The sequence below is a fragment of the Pinus tabuliformis genome, chromosome J, assembly GCF_031772625.1.
Source record: "Pinus tabuliformis cultivar Carrire ecotype Pingquan chromosome J, CPIR1, whole genome shotgun sequence".
Lineage (NCBI taxonomy): Eukaryota > Viridiplantae > Streptophyta > Pinopsida > Pinales > Pinaceae > Pinus > Pinus tabuliformis.
Window position 1 is genome coordinate 341,084,164 of NC_142295.1, and position 9,429 is coordinate 341,093,592.

Below are 9,429 nucleotides of genomic sequence, written 5' to 3' on the forward strand. Positions count from 1 at the left end.
TCATACCCTAAAAAAGGTCACCTAAAATTAGCGAGAAAAAAAAACGTTCTGCTGAAAAAATTGGTCACGTAAAATTAGCGAGAAATAAAAAGTTCTGCTGAAAAAATTAATTAACTCTTTAATTAATTTGAGGTTGTTTACAGTACAACCTCCTTCGCTTTACATTTGAGGTCGTTTACCGTACAACCTCACTATTCGATGATAGCCGTAGTCTAACCAGCCTAAAATGATATACTTCGAAATATCCCCCAATTCTATCGCCCTGCTCTATCATCCACAGCTGCCAGTGCGCGCGCAAACACCAAATCGGACCATCATCATGTCTAAGCTTCAAATCCCATCCTCGATTTGGCTTCTCCGCACTTTTTTTCTGAGCATTGCTTATTGTGTCACTTTGTTTCAGCAAGTTCAACCAGCAACCGTCACGGACCCAATTGAAGGTAACCACAAAATATCTTTCTGAAAAGTGAACGCAGGCTGTAATCATTCTCATGTTTTCTGTTTTTGACAATATATTGTTTTGTTGATCAATATTTTACGAATATCTTTTTCTTCATCAATTCACTTTTCCTGGTGACAGTTATCGCATTAAAGTCACTTGCTCAGAAGTGGAGTACCGATTTAAAGATTTCTAATTCGAATACATGGAAAACTCCATGGAACCTTACTGGAGATCCCTGCACTGGACGAGCCATTGATAGTACGGATATTCGGGATCCCTCTATGAATCCCGCCTTCAAGTGTGATTGCACCTTCAACAACGGAAACACTTGCCATATTACAAAATTGTAAAAACTTCTCTTAAATCTTCCAGTTTTTTCCTTAAAGTTCATACATTATCCGCTTAAATTAGATTCAATGCACTGACCTTTATTGATTTTCAATGTGAGCCGAACGGTCTCTTTTCAGACAAAAATTGCAAATCAAGTATCCTAACCCAGTACCCGCCTTCTTGCTGGCAGGAAAGTCTATGCAATGGACATAACGGGACAAATTCCGCCAGAACTGGCTAACCTGACTCAACTTTTGGATCTGTAAGACTGTATCTGATTTTCAGTGAAATTGAATACTATTCCATCTAATGGCTGCAAGGAATTGTCAATTTTTTTTCGTGGAATTAAAACGAGTGCAAAGTAATTATATCACGGCTTTGGTTTCCAAAATCTTTGACGAGTAACATAATTTCAGAAGCAGTCAAAGGTTCTTAATTCTGGTGGAGATGGTGGAATGTATTCGGGTTCAAGTCTCTGGTAACCTGGCCTGTGATAATCTGGTTAAAATGATAGAAGTTTTATTGGAGTCTCTAAGTCCTAGACAAAATTATGAGTTTCTGATATATATGTGGTTTGGGGTTTTTAGGTTAGACTAAATTACAAGTTTCTGATATATGTGGTTTACAAGTGGTCTCTTTCTGGGTCCTAGACTGAACTATGGGTTTTTGATATATGTGGGTTGCAGTGTCTCGGTCCAACTAAATTTTGAGTTTTTGATATATGTCGCTTGCGGGTGGTCTCCTTGTCGATCCTAGACTAAACTATGAGTTTGTGATATATGTGGCTTGCAGGTGGTCTCCCTCTATATCCTAGACTAAACTATGAGTTTGTGATATCAGGTGGTCTCCCCTATGTCTTAGACTAAACTATGAGTTTATGATATATGTGGTTTGCGGGTGGTCTCCCTCTGGGTTCTAGACTAAAATATGAGATATATGTGGCTTGCAATGTTGAAAATGTAATTTCAACTGCACAACAGTTGAGTCGTGCAGCAGCATTAAGACAATAACCGTGCGCATGTATTCCTACCAAAACAGCTCCAGAAAATCACCAAGGATCGGGGCACAAGACATCGCCGATGAGCGATCGCCGATATCGCATCGGCGAGTCGCAATGGAGGACTTTCAAAGGGTTGGGCCTTTTCCACATACATATTGCCGATGCGATAACCGGACCCGACGGTTATATAACGCTCTGCTGTATATTTTTTTTCAGTTCCGCCAGCGGCCATTTTCCCATGTTTTCAATGTTTTCCAAGCTTATGTCAAAATCCATCACATCGGTGGATATCGCATCAGCGGGTCACAAATCGGCATTTCGCTATCGGGGAAACCAAGGGTGCTCAACACTTTCATATATGCGCGCTATGCAATGTGCCGGACCCGATAGGATCCCAAATCTCCCGCGCATATACTTTCAAGTGCGATTTCCGCCTGCGATAGTGTAACGACATGTATACGTGAGTTTTGTCTCCGTTTACTTCAGTAAAGTAATCAATGGTATTTACTCTAGTTGCTAGAATATAGGTAAAAGACTTTCAATTTTAATGTTTTTTTTATGCATGGAGGTATGGCAAATTAAAAGATAGGTATGGTCATTTTGTTAAAAATATAAGCAATGTAAATTTGTGTGTATTTTTTTTGGTTGATTCGTTGACCATGTATTGTATATGAAATGTAATGGTAAGAACGTATAGTAGTGTGAAGATGAAGTTGAAGTGAAACCAGAACAGGGCAAATAATGTGTTGAGTGCTCGAAGTTTTTTTTTTTTTGTAATATGCAAAGTGCATAATGTGAATTTTTTTTATTACAGCAGTATATGTAAAAGTCTGTTTTTACAGCAGCAAAATGTAAAAATGAGATTTTTACACATAGCAATGTAAAATCTCAGGAGGAGACACAGTGATATTTTGTTGTTGAAATATTTTTTTTTGGTGAATCCCTCTGAGTGAAAGAGGATGAATTTTTTATCAGGAATTTTACTTTAATGAATACAAATCTTTTTATGGGTGTGTAATACTCTGTTCTCAGAAATAAATTAAAGCTTCCCTGTGCTAAGATCCTGGAAAAAAACAAAGCATTGTCTTTGTGTTCAGTTTATTTTGTTTTTGGGATTTTAACAGAAAAATCGCCAACAGTGGTATCAGAGCTGATCCAAGCTCTTTGAAGGTGTTAAAGAAGCTGAAGGAATGAGGTTTTTTTTTTGCTGCAACAACTTCTCCAGCAGAGTGAAGTCTCAGGCAAAAGAATCCAAGGTATTTCTCTAAGTTTTTTTTGTGTTACTGCTGAAGAAACAGTCAGTATTTTAAACACACAGTCAAATATTTGAAGCATAGCTGAGAATGCAAGGAATGGTCAGCACAAGCACTAGCATGGGTATGTTTAATACTCAGCTCCCACAATTTAATGGGAAAAACTATAACTACTGGGAAATAACCATGAGAGCCCTGTTTGCCTCACAAGATTTATGGGATTTAGTTGAGGATGGTTTTGAAGAACCAACAGATGAAAATGAGTTTAATAGATTAACTCAGGCACAGAAGGATCTGTTGAAGAGCAATAGGAAGAAGGATTCAAAAGCCCTTGTATTTTTGTATCAAGCAGTGGACCAGAGTGTGTTTCCAAGGATAGCAGCAGCTAAGACATCCAAAGAAGCATGGGAAACTCTCAAGACAACCTATCAAGGCATGGAGAAAGTGAAAACAGCAAAACTACAGTTGCTGAGGAGAGATTTTGAGAACCTGTGCATGAAGGAGTCAAACAATATTGACTCATTCTTCACACATGTAATTGGTTTGGTCACACAGATAAGGACTCATGGAGAGACTCTTGAAGAAAGGAGGATTGTGGAGAAAATATTGAGAGTCTTACCCTCAAGGTTCCATGTGATTGTCACCACCATAGAAGAAACAAATGATCTCTCAAACTTTTCAGTTGATGTACTTCATGCATCACTGATAACACATGAGCAGAGGTTGAGTAGAAATGAAAACTCATCTCTAGAACAAGCTTTCAAGACCCAGATGTCCTTTGGAAGAGGAAGAGGTCAAGGCAGAGGAAACAAGAGAGGAAGAGGCAGAAGCCAAAACAGAGGTGGAAGGAACAGTCAAGCAAATGCTCAAGGAAGAGACAGCAATAAAAATCAGAACCAAGGCCAAGGTAGCAGCCAACAAAGTGGACAACATCATGCTCAAGGACAAAGGTATGAAAAATCCAATGTCCAATGTTATTATTGTAAAAAATATGGGCATTATGCAAATGAATGTAGGAAGAAGCAACATGATATGAACAATAGATCTAGTGCAAATATTACTAGAGAAAATATCAGCCAAGATAATGTGCTTTTAGCTTGTAACATGGCTGAAACAAACAGTGATGATATATGGTTTCTAGATTCCGGTTGTAGCAACCATATGACAGGAAACATAGCCCTATTTTCTACGTTAGATCAAAATGTGAAATCACAAGTCACACTTGGAACTGATAGCAAAATTTCTGTTATGGGAAAATGAGAGGTAAAAATATTTACAAAGAAAGGTGAAAGGAAAACCATAGCAGATGTCTATTATGTTCCTGGAATGAGGTGTAACCTCTTAAGTATTGGACAACTTGTTCAAAAGGAGTACAATGTTTTCTTTGTGAATGATGTATGCACCATCATGGATAGAGCACCCAGCAAACGATGTATTGTTGAAGTAAAGATGACAAGGAACAGGATGTTCCCTCTCAGAATAAGGGCAGATTTGAAAAACAAAGAAGAAATTGCAGCAATTACCCAAGAGGCTTTCCAAAGTGTGCCAAAGGATGAAAATTGGTTGTGGCACTTGAGATTTGGACATCTCAACTTTGGAGGTCTTAACTTGTTCAGTAGAAAAGGAATGGTAAGGGGATTGCCATTGATAGAGAAACTGGACAATCTTTGTGAAGGTTGTATTTTGGGAAAACAACATAGAGAAAGTTTCCCATCAGGGAAAAGCATAAGGGCAAAGGCACCCTTAGAGATTGTCCACTCAGATTTATGTGGACCAATGCAAACTCCATCTTTAGCAGGCAGCCAATATTTTTTAACATTTATTGATGATGTTACAAGAAAGACTTGGGTTTATTTCTTGAAAAACAAAAGTGAAGTGTTTGAAAAATTTCGAAATTTCAAAGCAATTGTAGAAAACCAAAGCGGGCTGCATATCAAAGTTTTGAGAACTGACAGAGGAGGTGAGTATATCTCCAAGGAATTCCTACGGTTTTGTAGAGAAAATGGAATTCATAAGCAATTTACAGCTAGGTACACTCCGCAGCAAAATGGAGTTGCTGAAAGGAAAAACAGGACCATCATGGATATGGCAAGGAGTATGCCAAAGGCAAAGCATTTTCCAAATGATTATTGGGTTGAAGTTGTACACTGTGCAATATATATTTTGAATAGGTGTCCAACAAAAGCAGTCTTGAACAAAGTGCCGGAAGAAGCATGGAGTGGGAGAAAGCAAGGAGTCACCCACATGAAAATTTTTGGATGTGTGGCTTATGCACACATTCCAGATCAGCTAAGCAAGAAGTTGGACAGAAAAGGGGAAAAATGTATTTTCATTGGATACAGTGAAGATTCCAAAGCTTACAGGCTGTATATCCCATCTACCAAGAAGTTTTTTGTGAGCAGAGATGTTCAATTCATTGAGGAGGAAGCTTGGGATGGAAACATAGAGAAAACAGTGAATGTTAAAAACTGTTTGACTCATGATGAAAATGATGAAGAGTTCACTGAAATACATCCCCAAACAGCAGCGCCAATACAAGGACAGCAAGAAACACCCTTGAGGAGAAATGAGAGTGCTTCTCCAAGCACACCACAAGGAGGAAATTCAAGTGCGTCTTCAAGCACTTGCACACCAAATGAAAGAGGTAAGAAATTCAGAAATTTAAGTGATTTTTATGATGAAGGAATGAATTCCTTGTTTGCTTTATATTGTCATGTTGATGACCCTATTCATTTTTAAGATGCAATTAAAGATGAGAAATGGATAGAAGCTATGGATGAGGAGATTAGTGCCATAGAAAGAAACAAGACACGGGATTTGGTTGAGTTACTAAAAGGAAAAGAAGTCATTGGAGTTAAATGGGTCTACAAGACCAAGAGCAATGCTGAAGGCAAAATAGAAAGACACAAATCAAGGCTGGTTTTCAAAGGGTACAAGCAGCAGTATGGGAGAGACTATGAGGAGACTTTCGCACCGGTTGCAAGAATGGAAACCGCGAGAGCAGTGCTGTCCATAGCAGCACAAAACAAATGGAAAGTTTACCAAATGGATGTGAAGTCGACATTCCTAAATGGAGTGTTAATGGAAGAGGTTTATGTTGAACAACCTCTAGGCTATGAGAAGAAAGACCAAGAGCACAAAGTGTGCAGATTGAAGAAAGCTCTTTATGGGCTGAAGCAAGCGCCAAGAGCATGGTACAGTAGGATAGATTCCTATCTACTGGAAAAATAATTTGAGAAGTTTGAGGGAGAACCCACCCTCTACATCAAAGAAAAAGATGGTAAAATTCTGATTGTTGTGTTGTATGTTGATGATGTTATTTTCACAGGCAATGATGATTATCTTATTGAAAACTTCAAATCAGTCATGAAAGAAGAATTTGAGATGACTGACATGGGTTTGCTGAGATACTTCTTAGGAATAGAAGTAGATCAAAATGAAAATGGGATTTTTATCTCACAAGCAAAATATGTAAATGAAGTGTTGGGCAGATTTAATATGCAAGAGTGCAAGGCAGCAATCACTCCCACGGTAATGGGATTAAAACTCAGCAAAGAGGACAGCAGCAAGGATTTTGATCCTAGTTTGTACAAGAGTATAGTTGGCAGCCTTATGTATTTAACTGCAACTAGGCCAGATATAATGTTTGCTGTTAGTTTAATTTCTAGATTCATGGAGAGGCCAAAAGAAGCACATTGGCAGGCAGCAAAAAGAATTCTGAGGTATGTTAAAGGTACAAAAAGATTTGGCATTCTATATACTGTCTCAGAACATTCAGATTTAATTGGATACACTGATAGTGATTGGGCTGGAAGTGTAGATGATCAGAAAAGCACATCCAGTTATGTTTTTCACATGGGCTCAGGAGCCATTTCATGGGCTTCTAAGAAACAGCCTATCATGGCGTTGTCTACAGAAGAGGCAGAATATGTGGAAGCTACAGCAGTAGCATGTCAAGCAGTTTGGATGAGAAGAATGTTAAGGAGCTTAGGCCAAGAGCAAGCAAAAGCAACAACGATTTTTTGTGACAATAGCTCAGCTATTGCATTATCAAAGAATTCAGTGTTTCATAAGAGAACGAAACACATTGACACAAGGTTTCATTACATCAGAGAATTGGTAAGTAATGGAGAAATCACTTTACAACATTGCAGGACTCAGGAACAGGTTGCAGACATTTTGACAAAGCCATTGGACTAGAAAAGCTTCGAATTTTTTAGGAAATGTTTGGGTATGACTGAATGCCCAGCAGTTGAAATTAAAGGGGAGTGTTGAAAACGTAATTTCAACTGCGCAACAGTTGAGCCGTGCAGCAGCATTAAGACAATAACCGTGTGCATGTATTCCTACCAAAACAGCTCCAGAAAATCACCAAGGATCGAGGCACAAGACATCACCGATGAGCGATCGCCGATATCGCATCGACGAGTCGCAATGGAGGACTTTCAAAGGGTCGGGCCTTTTCCACATACATATTGCCGATGCGATAACCAGACCCGACAGTTATATAACGCTCTGCTGTATATTTTTTATTTCAGTTCCGCCAGCGGCCATTTTCCCATGTTTTCAACGTTTTCCAAGCGTATGTCAAAATCCATCGCATCGGTGGATATCGCATCGGCGGGTCGCAAATCGGCATTTCGCTATCGGGGAAACCAAGGGTGCTCAACACTTTCATATATGCGATGCGCCGGACCCGATAGGATCCCAAATCTCCCGTGCATATACTTTCAAGTCCGGTTTCCGCCTGCGATAATGTAACGACATGTATACGTGAGTTTTGTCGCCATTTACTTCAGTAAAGTAATCAATGGTATTTACTCCGGTTGCTAGAATATAGGTAAAAGACTTTCAATTTTAATGTTTTTTTTATGCACGGAGGTATGGCAAATTAAAAGATAGGTATGGTCATTTTGTTAAAAATGTACGCAATGTAAATTCGTGTGTATATTTTTTGGTTGATTCGTTGACCATGTATTGTATATGAAATGTAATGGTAAGAACGCATAGTATTGCGAAGATGAAGTCGAAGTGAAACCAGAACAGGGCAAATAATGTGTTGAGTGCTCGAAGTTTCTTTTGGTAATATGCAAAGTGCATAATGTGAATTTTTTTATTACAGCAGTATACGTAAAACTCTGTTTTTACAGCAGCAAAATGTAAAAATGAGATTTTTACACACAGGAATGTAAAATCTCAGGAGGAGACAGAGTAATATTTTGTTGTTGAAATATTTTTTTTGGTGAATCCCTCTGAGTGAAAGAGGATGAATTTTGTATCAGGAATTTTACTTTAATGAATACAAATCTTTTTATGGGTGTGTAATACTCTGTTATCAGAAATAAATTAAAGCTTCCCTGTGCTAAGATCCTGGAGAAAAACAAAGCATTGTCTCTGTGTTCAATTTATTTTGTTTTTGGGATTTTAACAGAAAAATCCCCAACATGCAAGCCGTCTCCCTCTAGTTCCTAGGCTAAATTATGAGTTTCTGATATATGTGGCTTACAGGTGGTCTCCCTATGGGTTCTAAACTAAATTATGAGTTTCTGATATACTTGGCTTTTGGGTGGTCTATCTCTAAGTCCTAGACTAAACTATGAGTTTTTGATATATATATGGCTTTCTGATGGTTTCCTTCTAGGTCCTAGACTAAATTATGAGTTTCTGATATATACAAGTGGTCTCCCTCTCTGTCCTAAATTAAACTATGAGTTTCTGATATAAGTAGCTTACTATGAGTCTCTGATATATGTAATTTGCAGGCTGTTACACGTATGGGGAGGTTGCTAATTCCCCATCCCCAAATTATAAAAATATAGAATAACAAAAAACAAAAATATAATTTTGGTTTTTACAAGTTGAACTGAACACATTATTATGTGCATGTTTACTTATTCTGTGTTTGATGCAGATTTAGTTATAAAATAAGGCCTTGACAAAACAATCGGTGAAATTTTCATGGCAGGAACTTCGCACAAAACTATTTAACAGGATCAATACCTGCCTTCTTGGGTAACCTCACAAAGATGCAGTACCTGTGAGATCCTGCCCTTTTTGTTCTTCAAAATAAATCAAGATAATGAAATTATGCAGAAGTTCTTCATATAGGTCATACTACTTGAAATCATTAACTACTGTTACGAAAAGGGATTTCATCCGCAGGCAATTTAAATTAATGATTTTCAATAACATTTATGGCTTCAGGTCCGTTGGAACAAATAACTCATCGGGCCCTGTTCCAAAGGAGCTTGGAAATCTTCGAAGTCTGATTTCATTGTAAGATCCGTCTCCCTCTCTCTGTAAACACGCATACTTGTTACTCAAGTGGAACACGAATATGAAATTGAGCACTAAATAGGAGCTGGAAAAAATCGCCAGACTGATTTGTTGCTTCACATTTTCCT

At 38.2% G+C, this 9,429-nt stretch overlaps 1 protein-coding gene across 1 annotated transcript; it reads left to right on the forward strand.

Annotated features, from left to right (window-relative positions):
- The first annotated feature begins 211 nt into the window (after window positions 1-211).
- Window positions 212-9,066, forward strand: LOC149227133 (putative LRR receptor-like serine/threonine-protein kinase At1g56130). The gene is made up of 4 exons (XM_089380416.1): window positions 212-440; window positions 581-788; window positions 963-1,034; window positions 8,991-9,066. Exons 1-4 carry the CDS (start codon window positions 227-229, stop codon window positions 9,064-9,066), a joined length of 570 nt encoding a protein of 189 aa, XP_089236542.1. The 5' UTR covers window positions 212-226.
- Window positions 9,067-9,429: the final 363 nt, after the last annotated feature.